The sequence below is a fragment of the Nicotiana tabacum genome, chromosome 17 (genome assembly GCF_000715075.1).
Source record: "Nicotiana tabacum cultivar K326 chromosome 17, ASM71507v2, whole genome shotgun sequence".
Lineage (NCBI taxonomy): Eukaryota > Viridiplantae > Streptophyta > Magnoliopsida > Solanales > Solanaceae > Nicotiana > Nicotiana tabacum.
In genome coordinates this window covers 43,741,714-43,765,805 of record NC_134096.1, presented here as the reverse complement: position 1 = coordinate 43,765,805, position 24,092 = coordinate 43,741,714, and the positions used below count along the sequence as shown (strand labels likewise).

The following is a 24,092-nucleotide window of genomic DNA, read 5'->3' as shown; positions in this document are numbered from 1 at the left end:
AGTAGGAAACAGTTTTCTGAGTACCATACTAGAGATATGACCTAATCGTTTATGCCACAGAGTAATATCAGTATTTCTTGACTTTATTCCAGCTGCAATTAAAGCAACTGTAGTAAGCTTCTTGGAACCATGTTTCTGCAGGAAATATAGACCATCTCTTTCCCTACCAATCTCCCTCGTCTTGCCGCTGAAGAGATCCTGAAATACACAGAAAACAGGATAAAAGGAAGCAAAGAATCTTAGATATCTTGTCACTTTGGGGACTAACAATAAGTTGAATTTGAATTAAGGTACATAGAGAACTTCTTTAATAGTGTTTATTTCTAAAATATGACTATATCCAATATGAGTAAGTTGAGTAACATCTCCATTAGGTAGTAGGACTCTTTTAGGCTTAGAAGGTGTGATTAGGGAGGTTTTTGTAAGTAAATTAATATCTGACACCATATGGTTGGTGGCACCTGTATCCATGATCCATTCTTATGAGTTAGTCGATGCTAAAAGAGTAGTATCAATACCTTCTGCATTTGCTTGCATAGGGGAAGTGGGGCTATTGTTTAAAATCTACATTATTTGATCATATTGTTCCTTGGTGAAAAGAAAACCACTTCCTTGTGAAGGAGTACTTGCTAATCCCTGAGGCTATGAGGATGAAGAACCTACTGGAGTCTGAGTGCCAGAGTTTCCTTGACCCTGCAATCCTTCAGCAGCTTGGCTCACATTATACTGAAAACAATGATACATGGGCAAGGGTTGCATTGGCATAGGTGTCATTGACATGTTCTGAGAGACATGATTTGTATGCATAGGCACAACATGACTAGGTTCTACCATAGCATTGTATGCTTCAGCTCCCCTTTTCTTTTTGAACTTATAGTCTTGTGGATATCTTATTATTTTGTAGCAGTTTTCCTTACTGTGGCCTTTCATTTTACAGAACTCACACTAAACATTGTAATTCTTCCTAAACTTTGGATTGAAGTTAGACTTTAGCACTGTACAAAGCAGTGGAGTCATATGCATTTGTGTTTACATTAGGAGCAGATCCTAACACTCTAGCAGAAGCTCTCCAGATCTTTGACTCTCATCACTCATGAGCATAGCATAAGCTTGATTCACTTGGTTTAAGGTGGCAATTTCCTTGTGAAAATTGCAGCAACGTGTATCATTCACCTTATCAAATCATTCCTGAAGATCCATCCACAATACCTGTGCACTTGTAGCGTATGCAATGCCAATAATTATGGTTGGAGCCACTGGATTCATCAACGATGACACATAATTGCATTGTACTTCTCCCATTGATACAAGTAATTCTTAGGAAAATGCTCCTTAGGACACCTGCCATCCACAATCCCAAGCTTATTATGGCCAAGTAGGACAATTCGCATAGATCGATGACATAGGGAGTAATTGTCCATGCCAGTTAACTGAAATGAGATCAAGGAGATTCCACGTGTATCGCTGGGAGCTAAGTACGCTAGGAGCTAAGTACAGAGGATGAGTGACTGCTTCAGTCACTCCTTCCTTAAATTCATCATCCGATGATGCATAGCATTTTCAGCAGTAACAGTTGCGTTTTCGTTAGACAAATCATCAACCGCCATTATCGAGCAAATCCTAGTTTGAAAACCAGAAAAAATGAGGTAATAATTTTGGAGCAGAAATTAGAATGAGAAGAAGGCGAGGATCGATTTCCGAGCTCGAAGTTCTGATACCATGCTGAAGTTTCGTGATTAACCACTAGTAGAAGCCCTAGCTAAGAGGGAGAGGAGAAGGAAAGGAAGAAGAAGAAGTTATCTTAGAAAGAGAATGAATGGAACAGTGAAAAACTTGTATTCACCACACACCTTTACATCTCTTACATTTACACATATATATACACATGTGACGCAACCACTACTGTAACAAACTAACCGAGTAAGTACTTCATTAACCTCACTAACTTCCTAACTAATCAACCATACATAAATAGGCTAAACTACTCCCATAATCAAGTCACTCCTTTCTCCTCAACACCACTAAATGGACCACAAAATATTTTTGAATTTACTGTAGACATCCATAAAGCTTGCTTTCCAGCTTTGTGTGCTCTTGACGAAAAAAATCATATCTCGAGGTATGAGCGAAAAAAATATAAAACATCTTGATTCTACTGAAATCAGACTTCAAGTGCTACAGTCACACCAAGTATGGGCGTTGTATTCATCATGGATTGATCGAAACAAATTCTTTTGTAAATGAACTCTGAAATTTGTACATTGTGATGCTTGGCAGCATGCTCTAGAGCCCTCTTCTCTTTTTTGTTTCTCTTTGTAGGTTTGGAACTTTACCTTTGTCGCCAGTCGTGACCTAAACTCCAACTAGTCGTGATGACACCTAACCCAACCTGTTAGGTAAGCCAATTAATAATAACACAATCCAAATGAAATTAATGAGTAATAAATCATAAAATAACTAAACATTTATACAACAACCCAAGGACTGGTAGTACAAGTCATGAGCTACTAAGACATAGATTTACAAACCGGAATGAAAATGATACAACATCTATTTAAAATGTTTATGAACAGAATCTCAAATCTATAACTACCAAGAACTAGTGGTAGCGAAAACTGAAATGCGGGCACATCTTCAATGCCAGCTCCCCCCATTCATAGAAACATCAACTCCAAGATCTGCACGCAAGATGCAGAAGTGTAGTATGAGTGCAACCGATCCCATGTACTCAATAAGTATCCTAACTAACCTCTACGAAGTAATAGAAGCAAGAATCATAAATGATACTTGCTATCACCTGTACAATTTATAATTTCAACATGTATAAAACAAATATATGATCAAATCAGGAAATCGCAGGTAATACCACCTTAGTTCTCACAATTATTTGTTTTAAAATGTTCTGCTCATTCAAAAATCTAGCATATAAGGAAGATATGCAAGTAAATCAGGTAAAAAATCAAGGAAATTGCAAGTAAACATGAAATGCAATAATGAAATACCATCTCGTTGCAGCGCGCAACCCGATCCAAATTACAATAAGCCAATAAGGCATGTTGCAGCGTGCAACCCGATCCAAAAAATAGTAACCAGCTCTCCCAGAGCTCACATCAACCGGAAACTCGTCGGTTTCTCACAATCCGCGTGTACACCATCAAGGAGAAACATGAGAGGGTGACATAGGGGGATGGATCCTTATTCACACGCAAACACGGCCAATTCATTATGCTACCAGGCCTGCGTGCTCACATGCTCAATATCATAATCTGCCTGGTATGGTCACATGCTATATCACAATCTGCCTGGCGTGGTCACATGAATAACAACACAATCCACCCGGTGTTGTTACATGCATGATAACACAATCCGTCTGGCGTGGTCACAAGCATAATAATAGAATCCGCCCGACGTGGCCACAGACACAACAATACAATCTGCCCGGCGTGGTCACAGGCACAACAATGCAATTCGCCCGACGTGGTCACTGGCATAACAATGCAGTCCGTCTGACGTGGTCACTGCATAACAATACAATCCGCCCGTCGTGGTCACATACATAACAACACAATTCGCCTGGCATGATCACATGCCTCTAATCATATAACATAAAAGCAAATATACAAGAACACATGCATATGATCAATGAATATCATATTTCATGCTCCTGAACTGGTATAATAACATGCTAAAGTATAGGCATGTGCAAAATGTGCTATCATAGCTCAAATCGGCAATTTCATCACAGAAATAGCAATTACTAAGTTTATTCAGGGAATTAGACTTTTTGTAACCTCAAACACGACTCAAATAGTTCACAACAATGTTACAAATATGAGAAATATTATAGCTTAAAGCTTAACAGTCAATTCTAGGCATATCATAGTCTAAGCACTACCCCAAGCATGGATAAATACCTCGGTGCTCGCACATGGGCTGTAATCCCACACATATGTGCACCCAAAGGACATAGCTATCACAAATAATGCAGGCAACTAGTGCCTCAACCAAGTTTAGATAAGACATTTACCTCAAACAAGCCAAAACCGACACCGAGCAAGCCAAACCACACTTTGGAAATGCCATCCCACGCGTATCACCCTTTGAATGGCTCAAAACTAGCCAGAAGAAACTAAACAATATCAAATAATACCATAGGCGACAAACCCAATCGATAAAGGTCAAATCTTTAATCAAAAACTCAAAGTCAACCAAAAAGTCAAACCCGGGCCCGCCCCTCGGAACCCGATAAAACTCAATCACTCTGACAACCCCATTTGAACACGAGTCCAACCATACTAATTTCACTCAAATCCGACTCCGGATCGATGTTCAAATCTCAAATATTCACTTTAGAAAACTGTAGAAGAAAAAACCCAATTTCTCTTTAAAACTCACAATCCAAATGCCAAAATCGAAGATAGATTCATGAAGTATAATCAAAACCGAGTAAAACAATACTTACCCCAATCTATGTGGTGAAAACCCTCTCCAAAATCACCCAAAATCGAGCTCTAAATCCCAAAATGTGATAAAATGAACCAACCCTCGAATATAAATACAATCTGCCTAGCATGTTTTGCACATGTGTAATATTGGCCGCTTTTGCTGCGTCGCTTTCGCGACCAAACTCCGTTTTTTTGCGGAAAATCACTTAAATTCTACCTCTTGCACCTGCGGGAATATACCCACTTCTGCGACATCGCAGGTGCGAGCCTCTAACCGCTCATGCTAAGATTCTCACTCCTACGCCCCAACTCACCGCTTTAGTACTTTCGCAGATGTGGCCAAGCTCCCCGCACCCGCGACTTCTCGACAACGGACCACCTCCGCTTCTGCGACGAAAGTTTCGCATATGCGCCTTCGTAGATGCGATGAAAACTCCGCATTTGTGGACTCCTGCCCCCAGCTCCAAATTGCGTTTCTGCGCTACAAGTGTCACTTCTGCGGCTTCACACATACGCCCAAGGCTCCGCAGGTGCGGTTACACCAGATCCCTACCCAAACCAATATCAACTAACATGATCCAAAACGATCCGAACCACGTCAGAAACTCACCCGATCCCCTCGGGACCTCGTCCGAATATAACAACAAGTCCCAAAATATAACACGGACCTACTCGAGGCCTCAAATGACACATAACAATATCAGAACTACGAATCGCACCTCAAATCAAACTTAATGATTTTTCGAACTTTCAACTTCCAAAACTCATGCCGAATCATATCAAATCAACTCGGAATGACCTCAAATTTTGCACAAATTCCAAATGATATAACGAACCTATTCCAACTCCGGGAACAACAATCCAAGCCCGATAACATCGAAGTCAACTCTTGGTCAAACTTATGAATATTTCAAACTTTCAAATTTCCAACTTTCGCCAAATAGTGCTGAAACCTTCTATACACGTCCAAATATAAATCCGGGCATACACCCAAGACCAAAATCACTATCCGGACCTAACAAAACCATCAAAATTCCGATTCGATATCAAATACGCAAAAGTCAAACTTGGCCAATTCTTCCAACTTAAAGCTTCCTAGTTGAGAATCATTCTTCCGAATCAATCCCGAATCACCTAAAAACCTAAACCGATGATTCACACTAGTCATAATACATCATATGAAGCTACTCAAGACTTCAAGCAGCTGAAGGAAATGCAAATGCTCAAAACGACCGGTTAAGTCGTTACATTCTCCCCCACTTAGACATACGTTCGTCCCCGAACATGCCAAAAGTCTTTCCAAATCCAACAAATCACTGTGTAAACTCACCGTACATACTCATGGGTGATCACACGTCACCTCAATCTATATAAGACTGACGACACAACCTAACTAAATATCTTTAATTCAACCTTAGTCCAAAAACCTTAGAATCAAATCCCCAAGCTCTGGAATCCATTACAAGAACTGATTCTCATATCGATATACTGTATAAGTCTGAACAAGCCGAATCAAGCCATAACCACAACCCAAAAAGGTAATCGCATAATATATCACATAGATAAGATACTCATAGAAATAACTTCCTACAACAATAGCTGCTCAATAATGAGTGTGGTACCAGTAGCAAACCTCATATTAAATAATACCTTGTTCTAACCCTTCGTACACTGCTAATGATGAAAGAAACATGTATAAACTCATAACCACTCATCAGATCAACAAGTTGTGGAGCTCTGTTGTCCGAACAAGAACTATAGCCTAATTCTAAGCTGACTAGTGACATTATTCTTCCAACCATACCGTAATCAAATCCGATAGCACACATTCCATGCCTAATGACCTCATGTCATCAAATATAGGTACTCTACTGACATGACCCACCAATTCAATCTAAAGCCACAAATCGCGCAATCCATGCACCAATAAGCAACAATTCAAATGTACCCAAAAATATAAAAAAATGACTCAAATGAGACAACCATCCTGCAAGCTCAACAGGTACCAACACAAGCGCGATGCTATAAACCCAACACACAGGGAGAACCAAAATACATGAAATCATTACAAAGGATCATATCCCAACATAACTTTGCCGCCGTGCGTGACCCAATTAAAACACCGGTCCACATGAAATACCTTAAGCCATAATGCTCAAAATCAACAACCATACGCAAACCAATAACAAACATACGAAGTGCATGACCGTAATCATAGAGGAACAGATACCGCAATATACCACAACCCGGAAGACCATAACTAAGGGACAATCAACCATTCAACACCCGGAGAACCCTATCGTTCGAATTTTGCCACAAGGCCCAAACAGAACGCATTATGTGTGCAAATAACCAGCAAAACACAACCTATCATATCATAGAAGAATAACACATAGAACATATCTAAACACTAACAAGCTCAGCTCCAACTAAATGGCACATCCTTCAACAATAGCAGTGCTGAGTTAACAAATCTAACCTGATATAGAATCTACGTCCTCACTAGGCCTATCAATGGGCTCTCAAATCAACTCCAAAAATCCTTAAATAGATAAATAACCCTCCAAAAGTCTATAATAACCTAACCATAACACATACTACTAGCCATCCAACTTTGGCCATACCTTCACAGTCCGCAACTAAGGAACAATGTGCCTATGAGAACTCCCAGTTTCCGAATCACTAGAATATCAGAATCACCATATCTGATCCCAACTCGACTACTCAAGTGACTAACACCTCTCTCATACGCAATCTTCTCACGAGAAATACTTCTATAATTCTTCCGTGCCAGATAGCAAAATTTGAACATCAACAGTTGATCAACCAGGCGAGTATCGCAATACCAATGAAGCATCTGTAAGCCAAACACAATGCGCCTTCTGAAATATGCACCCTTCTTAGGTAATACCAAGTAGTAATAGCATTCATCTAAACATCTAAGACCGTCCATGCTGTCTGAAAATTCATGACCTTCCCTCCAAAACTGAACCACAACCTTGTACATGCAAACTCAATCCCATACTACGCACCGCATATATCATGCCACCATATGAAAACACAAGAACCCAATTATCAACTCTGAATCACAAGCATGATACATACCCCATCATCCATAAGCCTTCCACTTGATCCCATCCAAGAGAAATTACAACACGCAACGCATTCCTCATACTGGTAGAAAATACCCATCTCGAGATGTGGTAGAAATCATCGAGAACTCTTCGAAAATCATTAGCACAAGACCAAGCCATCATAATCGGATCCCATACCTCAACCAAGTCACGCAAGTCGCCAAACTCAAGAGTATTGCCATAAAACACCGGCATAGCCTTACCACATCATAAGAACCCAAAGAACTGATCATACCCATTATCGTGTCGATCCAACCCACTACCAAGTTGTCCTATTTCTCTGAGTTCTTTCCGAAATGCCTTCAAGTTAACACTTCTCTATGCCAGAATACCACAAGAGATCCTAGCATGAAACCACGCCATCCTAAAGCCCATAAGACACTGTATTCCCTTTTAAGCACTCAAATACCGTATCTGAGATACTCACTCTAAAGTGACCTTATATGAATATAAAGTTGTTTCTTTAACCTCTCAAATGTTGAAATGTAGAATCAATAATGATACAGAAATACCGCAAGTCTCGGCACTATCCAATCCTAATCTCAGATCTTATCTATATACAAATCCAGGAAAATTCTCAAATTCCATATATGAATATTGAACTCATTAGAACCATTCTTGAGCGTCATCCACCCTATTCTAATCTCAACTTCACCGCACAAATAAGCCGAACGATCTGTGCTCCATTAGTTCACACACACTCAAAGAAGTGACCTCATCTTAACACAACTGAGTAAATCCTTACTCCATGCACACTACATCATTCACGAATGATCAACTCAAACCATTTCAGGATTTCCATATACCCATAAAGTGTAATACATCGTGCATCCACAAAATTCCTTACCCGAGTTATCCTTGATCTCAACCTCTGCAAGTCATAACTGATCCACAAACATACCGCAGACAAAAACCAATGCAACACATAACTATGTAATCTGATCTTCGATAGCAGGCCCCCCACTTGTCTCAAAGCCATAGAGTACAACATCCGATAACCTACAATACCTCTGCTCTATAACTACCAAAATCCTGCACTGTAATTCAAATAAATCCTTCATAAACTCATGTAGCACAAATCATAAAACACCTCAAATCATCTGCTACCCACACATTCATCCTAAAGACAGTCAAGCCAACTTCCCCAAGAGATCCAAACTCAAATTGCAACACATATAACCCACTAGTAGAAAGAACTCTCCACAAAACATTATGCGAATCACACATCCGGAGATTACCCCGCAGGTGATAACCCACATGCTTAGCCTCAACTGGCATCTCTCTACGTACTACCACAGTCACCATCACTATGCAATTGCTAAATCTACCCGAGTCTAAGATCGTCAACAAGATATAAGAACCTACTTATTTCCACAAATGAACAACCTACAAGATCCCTCAAACACTTATAACTCAAAACTATACAACACATCAAAAGAGAAATCAAGCTCCCAATAGTCCCCTTCACATCCCAAGCAACATACCGTAGTCACAACATACTCATCATATAACCATTACACCACTCACTGAGCCCTCAATCCCACTCCTAGGGACACAACCAGACATATAAGTCTGAAAGCACATGCTCACACAACTTGAACCACTGACCCCAAGCTACAGTCAAAACTCGGCCTCAAGTCCTCCAGACTGGCCCATTACCAAAATATAGCAAACACATCTCGTATCTCATCCACGAAATCCACAAGTCATCGATGCACAACCGATACCGAGTGCTGACATAATGTACGAGTGAGTGGAAGGAATTCAAAGAGATACGTTTCAAGCTGAATCAATGTTGCACGATAAGGAATGAAAGAAGGGAAGTTTATCCCAGATGCCCTGTAGCCTCTCAAAGATAGGTATGGACGTTATCATAGCGATCCGCAAGACTCTACTAGATATTTCCTCATGACTCATAGAACCTACGAACCTGGAGTGATGATACCAATTTGTCACGATCCAAATCCAACTAGTCATGATGGCACCTAACCCAACCCGCTAGATAATACAGTTAACAATTACATAATCCAAATGAGATTAATGAGAAATAAATGATGAAACAACTGAACATTTATACAACAACCTAAGGACTGGTAGTACAAGTCATAAGCTACTAAGACTTAGATTTACAAACTAAAATGAAAATGATACAACATCTGTTTGAAATGTACATGAATAGAATCTCAAATCTATAACTACCAAGAACTAGTGGTAGCGAAAACTGGAACGCGGGTGCATCTTCAATGCGAGCTCCCGCCATTCACAGTAACATCGGCTCCAAGATTTGCACGCAAGGTACAGAAGTGTAGTATGAGTACAACCGACCTCATGTACTCAATAAGTATCCTAACTAACCTCGGCGTAGTAATAGAAGAAAGAATCATAAATGATACTCATTATCACCTGTACAATTCATAATTTCAACCCTGGTGCTCATAATTCTTTGTTTTTAAGTGTTCTTCTCAGTCAACAAACCAGCATATAAGGAAGATATGCAAGTAAATCAGGTAAACAATTAAGGAAATTGCAAGTAAACATAAAATGAAATAACCAAATACCAGCTCGTTACGGCGCACAACCCGATCAAAATAACAATAAGTCAATAAAGCATGTTGCGACGTGCAACCTGATCCAAATAATAGTAACCACCTCTCCCAGAGCTCACATCAACCAGAAACTCGTCGGTTTCTTACAATTCGCGTGTATATTATCAAGAGAGAAACATGAGAGGGTGATCCTAGGGGGATGAATCCTTATCCACACACAAGCACGGCCAATTCAATGTGCTACCAGCCTAGCGTGCTCACATGCTCAATATAAGCATCTGCCTGGCGTGGTCACAGGCTCAATATAACGGATCAGCCCGGCGTGAGCACACTATATCACAATCCGCCAAGCGTGGTCACAAGCATAATAACATAATCCTCCTAACGTGGTCATAGGCATAACAATACAATTCGTCCGGCGTGGTCACAGGCACAACAATAAAATCCGGTCGGCATGGTCATAGGCATAACAATATAATCCACCCGGCGTGGTCAGTAGCATAACAATACAATCCGATCGGCGTGGTCATATGCATAACAACACAATTCGCCCGGCGTGGTCACAGGCATCCAGTCCAAATCACATCACATAGAAGCAAATATTCAAGAACACATGTATATGATCAATTAATATCATATTTGGTGCTCCTGGACTAGTATAATAATATGTTAAAGTGTAGGCATGTGCAAAGTATGCTATCATAGCTCAAATCGGCAATTTCATCACATAAATAGCAATTACTAAGTTTATTCAGGGAATTAGCTTTTTCATAACCTCAAACACGGCTCAAATTGTTCACAACAATGTTACAAATATGAGAAATATTATAGCTTAAAACTTAACAGTTAATTCTAGGCATATCATAGTCTAAGCATTACCCTGAGCATGGATAAATACCCCGATACTCACACATGGGTTCAAACCCAACACATATGCGCACCCATAACACATAGCTATCATAAATAATTCAGGCAACTAGTGCCTCAACCGAGTTTAGATAAGATACTTACCTCAAACAAGCCAAAATGGACACCGAGCAAGCCAAACGACACTCTAAAAATGTCATCTCGCGCGTATCAACCCAATCGATATAGGTCGAACGACCTCGGAACGGCTTGAAACCATGAGAGACAAACCCTATCGATATAGGTCGAATCTTTAATAAAAACCCAAAAGTCAACCAAAAAGTCAAACTTGAGTCCGCACCTCGGAACTCAACATAACTCACAAATTCCAACAACCCATTCGAATACGAGTTCAACCATACTTATTTCACTCCAATCTGACTTTGAATCGATGTTTAAAACTCAAAAGTTGTCTTTAGGAAAGTTTAGACAAAACCCCATATTTCTCTCTAAAATTCACAATCCAAATGCCAAAATCGAAGATAGATTCATGAAATATAATCAAAACCGAGTAAAAAATACTTACCCATATCCATGTGGTGAAAATCCTCTCCAAAATCGCCCAAAACTGAGCTCTAAATTCTAAAATATGATAAAATGAACCAACCCCCGAACATAAATACAATCTGCCTAGCATTTTTCGCATCTGCGAAAGATTTACCCCTTCTGCGGTGTCGCTTTTGCGACCAAACTCTGCTTTTGTAGAAAATCAATGAAATTTCACCTCTCGCACCTGCTGGAATTTCCTACTTTTGTGACATCGCAGGTGCGAGCCTCTAACCGCTCCTGCAAATATTCTAGCTCATGCGCCCCAACTCACCGCTTTTGTGCTTCTACAGATTCGGCCTAGCTCCCCGCACCTGCGACTTCTCGACAACGGGCCACCTTCGCTTCTGCGAACAAAGTTCTGCATCTGCGCCTTCGCAAATGTGATGAAAACTCTGCATTTGCAGAATCCTGCCCCGAGCTCCAAATTACGCTTCTGCGCTACAAGTGTCGCTTCAGCGATTCCGCACATGCGCCCAAGGCTCCGCAAGTGTGATTACACCAGGTCCCTGCCCAAACCAATATCCAAAAAGATCTGAACAACCCCATCTGAATATACCAACAAGTCCCAAAATATAACACGGACCTACTCGAGGCCTCAAATCACATAAAACAACGTCGGAACCACGAATCAAACTTAATAAATTTTTGAACTTTCAACTTCCAAAACTCGTGCTGAATCATATCAAATCAACTCTGACTGATTTCAAACTGTGTACACAAGTTCCAAATGACATAGAGTACCTATTCCAACTCCCGGAACAACAATTCGAACCAAATAACATCAAAGTAAACTCTCGGTCAAACTTATGAATATTTCAAACCTTCAAATTTCTAATTTTCGCCAAATAGTGCCGAAACCTTATAGAAATATCCAAATATAAATATGGACATACACCCAAATCCAAAATTACTATCCAGACCTAACGGAACCATCAAATCTCGGATCCAAGGTCAAATACACAAAAGTCAAAGTTGGTCAACTTTTCTAACTTAAAGCTTCCTAGTTGAGAATCATTCTTCCGAATCAATCCCGAATCACCTGAAAACCAAAACCGATGATTCACACAAGTTATAATATATCATATGAAGCTATTCAAGAATTCAAATAGTTAAACAAAATATAAATGCTCAAAACGATCGATTGGGTCGTTATACCCTATGGCATTGATGAAAAATATTTGGAGCATCCACTTCTCTTGTGACCTTGAGAGCAAGTCACATGGAACATCCTATCATTTTAACTTGGAGAGAAAGATACTTGGAGTAGTCCTTCCTAATTTTAGCGAAACATGCAATGCTTCTTCCACCCAAGTTTGGTGAAGAAGTAGGCAGAGTGTACGGAGTAAGTAGACGATACCTCCAATTGGAGCATAATGATTTTTAATACAATAAGAACCATCTTCATCAATAGACAATCGAGTTGGGAGTTGGGAGAAAATATGGAGGAATCAAACAATCTTAGAAGACAATTAGCAACAACCTTTGTCCCTTTAGACTCTTTTATAGGATAGTGTCTAACTAATGAGCTTTATGACATGCAGTTTAAGCTCGTGCCATCATAACTTGTAATTTAGGCTGGTGGGTTGAAGAGAATCATAACTTGCAGTGTAGGCTCATGCATTGAGGAGCATTATAACTTGAGTTTAGGCTCATGTGTTTAGGAGCATCATAACTTTTAGTTTAGGATCGTGCGCTAGGGAGCATAGTGACATACATAGACTCTTTGATTTTATTTTTGGATGAAAACTTTCCACCATCCTTGCCTTCTTTTCTTTTTCTTCTTCGTCGTAAGGATCAAAGGCAAGTAGCCCTTGGTCTCCATTTGTGGCCATACATAGTTTCATATCATGAGCATGAGTTTCTAGTTCTTCAAATATTTTAGGCTTTATGCCTTGTAAGACGTAGCAAAGACCCTAATGCATGCCTTGAATGTACATTTCGATGCTATAAGTTTCACTAAGACGATCTTTGGAGTTAAGGCTTAAGCTCCTCCAGTGATTGATGAAGTCAATAACTGACTCATCTTTCTTTTGGCGGGCATTTGTAAGTTCAATTATGCTCACGATGTGCCTTGTGCTATAGAAACAATTGAGAAACTCTTGCTCTAACTGCTTCCAAGTATCAACAGAACCAGACTCAAGGTCTATGTACCCGTCAAAAGCATTCCCTTTAAGGGAACGAGCAAATTGTTTAACGAGATAATCACAATTTGTTCTAGCATTTTTGCATGTTTCTATAAAGTGTTCCACACGTTGCTTCGATTATCCTTTACCATCAAACTGCTGAGACCTTAGGGGTTGATAGGGGTTGATAACCACCAGGCATCTTCAAGCTATCAATCTTTACGGTGTGTGATTTTGCATATGTAAGAGAGGATTTGACATAAACCTCGTACTTATCCTTTATAGTCCCCATGATAAACTACTTTAGTTGATCAATTAGAATCATCCCTTGAGAAGAGACTGGAATTTCCTTAAAAGATACCATTTGTGATGCGGAAAAATCAATTCTCTCTTGTGTTTCTGGATGCTTCCTAGGTGCATGGTTGGAATCTCCTTCCATTATGTTATCCGCCATATCTGTCAGCTTATCAATTTGGGATTTTTGGTCCTGCATATATTTGGTCAAGCCTTCAATCGCTTTCATCAAGTTTGCAAGTTGGTCCTCTACGGACGAAGCGTTGGTCATCATCGCATGTATCACCGTTGTAGATGACAGAGAATAACATGATTTTTCAAACATGATCTTTGGACATGTTATGCGCAGTAGATCAAGTGCTCAAGAGATCATCGTCGGCTTACATAAAGGATTTTTTGGACTCAGATAAATTAAGTTGGGTAAGAACCTTTTCGATCCTTTCGAAAACATCATTCTTTTTCGGTCGTTCTTGCGGAGGATCTCACGCCTTTTGAGGATGATGAACCAAAGACAACAGAAGATTTGGACTGCGCTTGAGATGTTCATTATCCTAGCAATTTGATTGGTTCCATGTGATAGGTCCCACGCTTTCCTTAGTAACATCTAAGATATTTTCCATAGCAATAGAATATTTGGATTTGGAAGCCTTTGTGAAAGAAGCTTTGAGTTGACCTTCTTGAAAGCCATCTTAGTGTTCTTGGATTTTACCGTTGGAGAGAAGAGATGAAAGGCAAAGATAGTCCTTCCGGGCGTGCCAAAATTTGTAACAACTAAAATTTTATTCCTGAAAATAATAATCAAGACCAGAAATATAGTAACAAATAAAAGTATTTGTATTTTAATAATTTGTGTAGGTTACAATATTTGAACAATCTTAAGTTAAAAGATGTAATCCTCTAATTATTCTCTGAGTGCTTCATTTGTATGAATTATTGCACTACTTGTTGGGATTTGACCACAAATGCAGAGCTGAAATTTGATCAGAAATTTGAGGGTGAAAACTTGCGGCTCACCACTTGGAAACAAAGACTTCATGGTATGCGGAATACTTACAGATCACCATTAGAGAGCATGGCTTCTTGATTTATGAAAGATTTGTCCTCTTCTTCTAATCTTCTTATGATGCCTTTTGGCTTTATGGAGACCCATATTTATAGTTATAGGGGAAGGAGTTTGCGATGAACACATACTCATCTTCTTCAATTTGATTGGTTCACATGAGTCCTTAAAGGTATCAACAAAGTTATGTGATAAGATTGCATATGAATGGTTGAACCAAGTTATTTGGACATTTGGCGATAGTTCTTTTATTGACTTGGTATGTTACATCACTCATACATGTGGCATGATTTTATTGGTCATTGATTTATCTTGGTGTGCCACGTCATTTGACACGTGGCATGGACCTTGGGCTAATGAAGGAGGCTCATCATTTGAAGACCAATTCAATAGACTAGCCAATGAATTTGAGTTTAATTTAAATCTATGTTTTGGACTAAAATAATTTAATCTTGATTTGGATTTGATATTTTTTGAATTTGAGAATTTATCCAAATTTAATATGGACTTTAATTTTCTAAAATTCATGTCTACAACCCCTGCGATGGACCTAACTAAGATTTAAGAAACAACTGTTGTTGCTTTTTCCTTTTTTTCTTAATAGCTTGATATGTATAGATCGTATTTGGATCTTGATTTTTAAATTTTATCCTTTTTTGGTTTACAAAAACATGAAAAACCAAAATGGTAGTTCATCATGCACCAATTAAACTAATAACTGTTTTGCTCTATCTTTTTCCTTTTTAGCTGATATATGCAGATTGTATTTGAAAGTTGATTTTTTAAATTCTTTCCTTTTTTTTTGGTTTGCAAAAGCATTAAAAAAATCAATAGGACAGTTCATCATGTGCTAACTAGAGTAAGAAAATTAAGAATTCACCTAAATGGATGAACACATAATTAAAATCTCACCTATACTCGAATATGCAAGATGATTCTGGGATTTACTCGCTTATCCATGAATATGAAAGATAATTATGACAATAAATCCCACCATCCATAAATTAAACCTCAATATAGATTTGCATTTTCAACATCCAAAACCTCCTTAGACTTGATTATATATAAGGCTAACACGGTGCCCCAAATTGTTATAGTCCCATTATTTTCATGGCAAATCCCAGTTCTCTCTTATTATTTTCATGTCTTGTATTGTTTTCCATTTCTTGTTCTAATGCAAAAACTCTAAACCCTATAGATTCATGTTGGAGATCAGATCCGAATTGGTCTAGCAATCGCCAAGCTTTAGCCGATTGTGCTAAAGGCTTTGGAAGTGGTGCCTTGGGAGGAAAAGGCGGAGCGATTTACGTTGTAAATGATACTGACGATGACCCCGTAAATCCTAAACCAGGCACCCTCCGATATGGTGTAATTCAAACCGAACCACTTTGGATTATTTTCGAAAAAGATATGCTCATAAATTTAAGAAACGAGCTTATAATTAATAGTTTTAAAACCATAGATGGAAGAGGTGCGAAAGTTGAAATAGGATTAGGACCTTGTATTAGTATTGATGTTATAAAGAATGTGATTATTCATGGAGTAAAGATAGATATTTGCTTGAGAGCTCCAGAAGGAAATGTTAGAATTAGTCCTACTGAGGTTGTGTTTAGGCCTGGTACTGATGGAAATGCCATCATTATAAGTAATTCTTCAAATGTTTGGATTGACCATTGTTTTCTCGGTCGTGCTACTGAAGGTCTCCTCGATATTATTTATACTTCTTATGATATCACAGTCTCAAACAATATCTTTTTCAAACATAATTGGGTAATTATTGTGCCTTTCTCGATCTCTCTTTATTCTTTTAATTTTTTCCGTATTACACAAGGGGATAGGAGATGAAAAAATCATTCACGCCTGTTGTGCGAGAAACTAGTCTTATTAATAGTATATATATGTTTTCGTGGTTAAATGTACATCTTGTCGTTCTTCCCTAAATAACAATGCAATTTCAGGTGATGACGCTGGGGAACATAGACGGATTTTATCAGGACAAGATCATGAATGTCACAATCGCATTCAATCATTTTGGTCCTTATCTTAATGATAGAATACCAAGGTAATATTCTATTCCTCCAAAGTTTTTGTCATTCACATGATTTCTAGTAAAGCGAAGATCCTATTTCCAAAAGTGAGTTTATTCTAAAGCGAAATTTCCTCAAGAGAGAGAGAAGATTCTCATTCCTACGGAATTACTATTTTGTCAATTTCTTACCTTTTTTATTTCATCTTTTCTTAACATTTTTGCTGAATGTTTGTATGTATGATGCAGGATTCGATATGGATATGTTCATATTGCCAACAATTATTATGAACCCTGGGGACTTCATGCCATTAGTGGAAGCTCCGAACCAACTATTTTTAGTGAAGGGAATTACTTCATTGCTTCCAACAACGTGACGTTGAAAGAGGTGAGTTTGTTTTGGGGTAAATTAAATGCCTAAGGTTTAAATTTCATCGTACTTTCTCTATTACATACTCTCTTTATAACTACGTTTAAGTAGAGTATCACTATACTTGATGATATTTACATACATATACCCCGTGGCGTAGCTATTATGGTGAAGGGTGGTCAGTTGAACACCCTTCATCGGAAAAATTATACCGTGTAATGTGTATGAAAAAGATTTCATTGAGTGTAATGATAAAAAATTACCTCTATACATATAAATAATTTTAAATACTCTTATCGAAATTCTTGATTTTATCGCTGCATATAGCTTTTGAAATTACAACGTTATATAATCGTGACAGGTAACGCATAGGGAATATGCTTTGCCAACGGTGTGGGCGCAGTGGAATTGGAAGTCATCCAAAGACAAATTCTTGAATGGAGCTTTCTTCAATGCATCAGGAACAGGAAATCCAACTCCAAATTATACTTCACCACAGTCATTTCCAGTTGCTGATGGATCCCAAGTTCCTTCTTTAACTTCTGATGCTGGTCCTCTTCAGTGTATTCCTAACCGACCCTGCCTTTAATTTGTCCCCTTTAATGAAAATGAAAAAATAGTCTGTTTAATTTAATGGACGATATTTTAATTTGTCTCGGCAATCTGATTTTTACGATAAACTTTGCAACATAAAGTGAAAGTATAAGAGGGGGTGAATTGTAATCGATTTAAAAATTTTAGTTGACTAAGTATGAGTTTAGTCGATTTAGACCTTGCGCAGTGATTGATTTCAATAGAAATAAACTAAGGGAACAGGAAGATAAAGAAGACACAACAGTTTTTATACTGATTCAATACCGGTGTGGTACGTACGTCCATTTCCCTTGGATCACAAGGATTCTCTTAGATCTTTGATGAATGCTTACGGCAATGATTGTTTTAGTAGAACCAACGATATACAGCAACAATGATTCTTTTCAATGTTGATACAGCTCTCGTTTTGTGTTCTAACTCTTCATATCTTTTGTGACACTTGTAGACTCAAGAATACAGTGCTTGTACTAAGAATTAGAAAGGTTTAGAAACAGTTGATGTAGTTGCGTGTCCTTTGATGTTCTTCTGCTTCTTCCTTTATAGCTTGATGAGTCTTGGTAGCAATTTTAGGAGTCCTTTCCTTGTGAGGCATATACATCTAAGAGAAAGACCCAAGGATAGCCTCATGAATCTAGCTTAGCTAGATTCATTCTTAATCTTATTGAATTGCTTCTTCCATTCCTCCTTGATTTGAGCTTCTGTAGATTCTTTTGGATTTGATCTCTATCCTTGATTGGCTCTCTTCCCATTCTTGCGAGCTTGAGAATCTTTGACAAGGTTGATTGAGTAATTTTTCTTCTTTGTTCTTTGATTAATTGATTCATTTACCATGTAAAGCAAAGTTCAAAATACATAGCCGTTGAATATGATCTGCTTTCCTTTTATCAACATCGTTGCTAAAAGATTCTGCACACAAGGAGATGTCATTAGTCAAAGTTTTTTTTAGATTATTGAACATTATTAAAATTCTAAACCTAACAAAAAGATGGAATATTATGGTACTTATACTATCGGGAAATGAATACCAAGCTTTACCCTTCTTTGATGTCGCTGTGTAATCTTATTATAATGTATGAGCTTACATTCGATGGATGTTTTCATGACAAGAAATTTTTTATTAGTGTAGTGCGCGCGCCAGCTTAATTAATGTGTGTATTTTCACTATGCGTCGTATATCTGATACCTCTCACATGCACAGTTCTTAACCAGAAGCATTTAGAGGCAGCTCAAAAAATAACTTTGACATAAAATTCTGTATTGTAGTATAATATTTTATTTTCAGCATAAAACTTTGCATTAATTAACTCAGCCTTCTGTAATTCCTTTTCATTCCATCCAATTGCAAATGAACTCAGCATCCTTACTCCTGAACATATCAGCCTAGCTAATTGCATAGGCTTTTGTTTTAGGAACAAATTAATGGCTAATAGGGCTCACCTTTAAGGGGCGGGGTTGGGCCCGATCCGACTTGATTGACATGTTTACACCAAGGTTATTATTATATAACATATAAGAAAAGAACTTTACGCTAATGTGGGTCAAATCAGGTTTAAGAGAAAATATGTTTAAATTGGGTATGGTCCAATTTAAGTTGACGTGATATGAATTTTTAGAGTTTCAAATTATATTTTACGCTATATCAGATTTCTTATACGAATTTTGTGGGATTTGAGCCCGGATGATTTTGAAGTGAAAATGGTAAAGTTTAATTATAAAAAATAAATAAGTGATTTTAATAGAATTAAGCAGTAGTTGAACGATATTGAATGAAATTAACCCCTATATTACTTAGGGATGGGGCAAGGCGGGACAAGGCAAAGGCTTAATGGGAGAGGGCAATGTTTAAATGGGGGTAGGGCAGGGCGGGTCAAAACTAAACAATTTAAGATATTAAATGGGGCTGGGCAGGGCGAGAGCAGATTTGTATTTTATGTTATAAGATTTGTTGAACTGAGTACTATTAGTTTATTGTACATATAAGCTTCCATAGCTCCAATCACCCAGACCCAGTAAAAATTAAGTAAAAGCAACTAAAAATGGCAAATACGTGGCTCTCATACTAAAGAATAATAAATAAATAACTAATCATTTGGTCTTGACTTTTAAGGCCAAATTAAAAGTTTGAATAATCTTTTGATGTTACAATCATACAACAACAACAATAACAATAACCCAGTATAATCCCACTAGTGGGGTCTAGGGAGGGTAGTGTGTACGCAAACTTTTACCCCTACCCTGGGGAAGAGAGGTTGTTTTCGATAGATCATCGGCTCCTTCCCTCCAAGAACTCCCCACCTTACTCTTGGGGTGACTCGAACTCACAGCCTCTTGGTTGGAAGTGGAGGGTGCTGACCACTAAAGCAACCCACTAAGTAAAATCATATTTGATATAGCACCTTAAAGAAATTAAAAATATATTATTTCACATCTTAAAATAATCTTATGATAATAAAATAGCAGAAATACATAGACTCTCAACTAAGTAAAATCTTATTTGATATAGCACCTTAAAGAAATTTAAAATATATTATTTCACATCTTAAAATATTAAAATTATCTCAGGTCAAAAAATCAAATTGTAACATAGGCCATAAAAGAAAGAAAATATATGAATTACTGGTATAAGTGCAACGATCCGACCGGTTGTTTTGAATATTTTAGCCTCGATCCCCTAATTTATGCTTCCTTTATGTTTTATCATAATTTTGTGACTTGTTGGGGGTGTTTGGTTTTGGTTTCGGGTGAGTTTCGGAGTGAAATGGGACACATAGTCCCTAAGTTGGAGGTTTAGGTTGTAAAAATTGACTGTAGTTTGACTTATGTGAAGATGACTTCGGAATGGAGTTTTGACGGTTTCAATAGCTCTGTAGGGTGCTTTTGGCCTTAGGAGCATGTTCGGATGTTAATTTAGAGGTCTGCATGTCGTTTCAGCGTGAATTGTTGAAAGTTGGAAAATGGAAAATTTTGAAAAGTTTAACCGGGAGTTGACTTTATTGATATCGGGGTCGGATCCTGATTCCGGAAATTGAAATAGGTTTGTAATGTCATTTTTTATGACTTGTGTACAAACTTTGAGGTCAATCGGAGTTGTTTTGGTATGGATCGACATTGGTTTTAGAATTCGGAAGTTCATAAGTTCTTTGGGCTTGAATCGATGTGCGATTCGTGATTCTAGTGTTGCTCGATGTGATTTGACGCTTCGAGCGTGTTCGTATGATGTTTTAGGACTTATTGGTATGTTTCGTTGAGGTCACGGGGGTCTCTGGTGTAATTCAGATCATGTTCAGCGCATTTCGGAACATGGATGATTGCTGAACCTGGTGCTTTTGGTTTCCTTATACGCGATCGCGAGTGGAATAACGTGATCACGAAGAGTAGGTTAGCACTGGGGGAATTTTGATCTATGCGATCGTGAAGGGACGTCTACGATCGCAGAAGGTTGGCTTGTAGTGAATCGTGAACGCGTGAAGGAGGTCGCGTTCGCGTAGAAGGAATGTTGAGGCTTGGGGCTGAGGCGGCTCGTGCTACGCAATCGCGCGTCCTGGGATGCGGTCGCGAAGTGGAGACAACTTGTTGATCGCATTCGCGTTTGGTTTCACGCGAACATGAAGAGTAAAATGGGGCTGGACAGAAATTGTCTTACGTGATCGCGAATGGATTTCCGCGATTACTATATGTAAATCACTAGGCATCAAAACTTAAGTTTGAGATCATGGGTTTATTTCATATTTCACATTTTGGACTTTAGAGAGCCCGGTTTGAGGCGAAATTATAAGGGATTTTCAGAGAGATCATTGTGGTAAGAATTCCTAACTCGATTTTGGTTAAATTACTCGAATATATTATTATTTTATTATGTAATTAGGGATTGGAGTTGAAAAATTTTGGAAAAAGTGGTAGAACTTCTTAGGCTAAATTTTTTAGTTTTGAAAGGAGAAATGAGGTCGGATTTAAATAATTCTTGTATGGTTGGACTCATAGAATGGGTGTTCGGTTTTTATAATTTTGGTCGGGTTCCGAGACGCGGGCTCGGGTTTACCTTTTGGGTCGAATTTTCAATTCTTTGCAAAGATCGTAATTTCACTGTTTGAATTAGTTTCCTATATTTATAGTGTGAAATTATTTTGACTACATTTGAGCTATTTGGAGTTAAAAAATCGAGGAAAAGGCCTTCTAATTGATTGATTTAGCGTGGTTTGAGGTGAGTGACTTGTCTAAGGTTGTGAGGTGGGGGAGTGAATTACCTCTTAGGATTTGTTATTGTTGTGATAATTGTGATATGTAAAAGCCGTGTACGCAAGGTGATGAGTGTGTACACGGGCTAAATATTAAAATTTCCAGTTGTTAGCTATGTAGATTCCTTTCATACTTTAATTGAGTTACTTTAACATGTTATAGTCATCATATTTAGTCTAATTTCACATGTCTACTTGTCCTATCTCTTACTTGCTAATTGCTCTACTTATTCAGTTAAATTCTTGTTTCTTTATTCTGTATTCACTATTTAATGTTGAGTTCTTACTTGAAATTGCTATTCCTTGGATTATCTTATTGTTGAAATTTGTATTGAGTTGCAAAGGTCGTGATTCCAATTGAAGCAAAGTGTTAAGATGTGAAATATCATTCTATTGAGTTATTCTTCCTGTTATTATTTTTGAGACTTTGTGTACATTGTGGTTGAGTCGTGGGCTCCTTGTTGTGAAATTCTGTTATTGTTTGGGTTCTCTGGCAAATTGTGATATTGGGCACTTGAGGTGCGTTTTGTGATGCGTTGTGATATTAATACACATGCGGTGAGATAAAGTGGGCTTGATACGCGTGGCTAGTAGGGGAACTACTAGAAGCCATGCGATGTGATAAGGTGAGTTAAAATGCGGGATGTTATTTCAAAAAAAATAATTTTTAAAACTAAATGTAAAGGCTCCTGCGGTGATATAATGGAAGATTAGTATTTATTTTGTGATTTGAGACTACGAGGTGGTACCTCGGTAGTAACTCTTGTTGGTATTTCTTCATTGTTGCACTTGTCTTTGGTTGTGGTTTTGTTAGCATTTTATTATTTGTTTTTCTCCGTGTTGCACTAATCACTTTAGTTCCATGTAGCTAACCTTGATATGCTATTTGTTGTTTTAATTTTATTACTGTCTTTATTACACTGCCTACATTTGTTCAGTCTTTTATTATTTTCAGTAGGGCCCTAACCTGACCTCGTCACTACTCTACCGATGTTAGGCTTAGCACTTACTGGTACCGTTGTGGTGTACTCATGCTACTCTTCTGCATATCCTTTTGTACAGATCCAGACACTTCTTACCAGCCCAGACATTAGTTGGGATTCTGCTGCGCATACTTCAAGGTATACCGGCCGGCGTCCGCAGACCTCAGAGTCCCCCTCTCTCTAGATCTCTTATTTCATTATTCTTTATATATAAATATGATGTATATGATTATCCAGTATTCATACTTAGAGCTTGTGACTTATATTACGTCGGGTCTCGGGATTTGTATATGCTGAGTTGTAACGTTGTTTTATTACCGCCATTGAGTTTGAGACTTAAATCTATTGTTATTTCAATTATTCCGCATGTTGTTAGGTTTACTTAGTGTTAGAGACTAGGTTCCGTCACAACGTCCTATGGAGGGAAATTGGGGCCGTGACAATAAGATTTTTATCCATTTTCATTCACGCTGAAATATTATGTCATGAAATTGGAATGGTGCACTATTTTGAAGAAAAGAAGTCCAAATAAGTGAGAAGATAATGTAGAACACTCAAAAGTGAAAACAAAATAGAGGAGGAAAATTAAATGGTGCAGGGCAGGGCGGGCTTAACGGGGCAAGGCAGGGCAAAATCAAGAAAAAGAGCTAAATGAGGCAGGGCAGGGCAGGTTAAAATTTTGGCATCTGTTATCATATTTTTACACTTTTCGTTTTATACTTGCTTGTAAGAGTTATCGTAGTTTTGGTATTTTGAATATTTCTTCCCATCTATTTTTTCGGCTAAATCCACGATGATATTTACCTCTAACTAAATACGTTGGAATT

At 38.1% G+C, this 24,092-nt stretch overlaps 1 protein-coding gene across 1 annotated transcript; it reads left to right on the top strand.

Annotated features, from left to right (window-relative positions):
• The first annotated feature begins 16,044 nt into the window (after positions 1-16,044).
• LOC107767876 (putative pectate lyase 2) lies at positions 16,045-18,087 on the top strand. Its single transcript, XM_016586980.2, has 4 exons — positions 16,045-16,827; positions 17,016-17,119; positions 17,333-17,471; positions 17,815-18,087. Exons 1-4 carry the CDS (start codon positions 16,168-16,170, stop codon positions 18,040-18,042), a joined length of 1,131 nt encoding a protein of 376 aa, XP_016442466.2. The 5' UTR covers positions 16,045-16,167; the 3' UTR covers positions 18,043-18,087.
• The last annotated feature ends 6,005 nt before the right edge of the window (positions 18,088-24,092 follow it).

Excerpts from the sequence above, each read along its gene's own strand:
- LOC107767876 (XM_016586980.2), top strand. The coding sequence starts at position 16,168 with ATGGCAAATCCCAGTTCTCTCTTATTATTTTCATGTCTTGTATTGTTT. Across the intron at positions 16,828-17,015 it reads TCTTTTTCAAACATAATTGG|GTGATGACGCTGGGGAACAT; the intron begins GTAATTATTGTG and ends ATGCAATTTCAG. Across the intron at positions 17,472-17,814 it reads ACAACGTGACGTTGAAAGAG|GTAACGCATAGGGAATATGC; the intron begins GTGAGTTTGTTT and ends TAATCGTGACAG.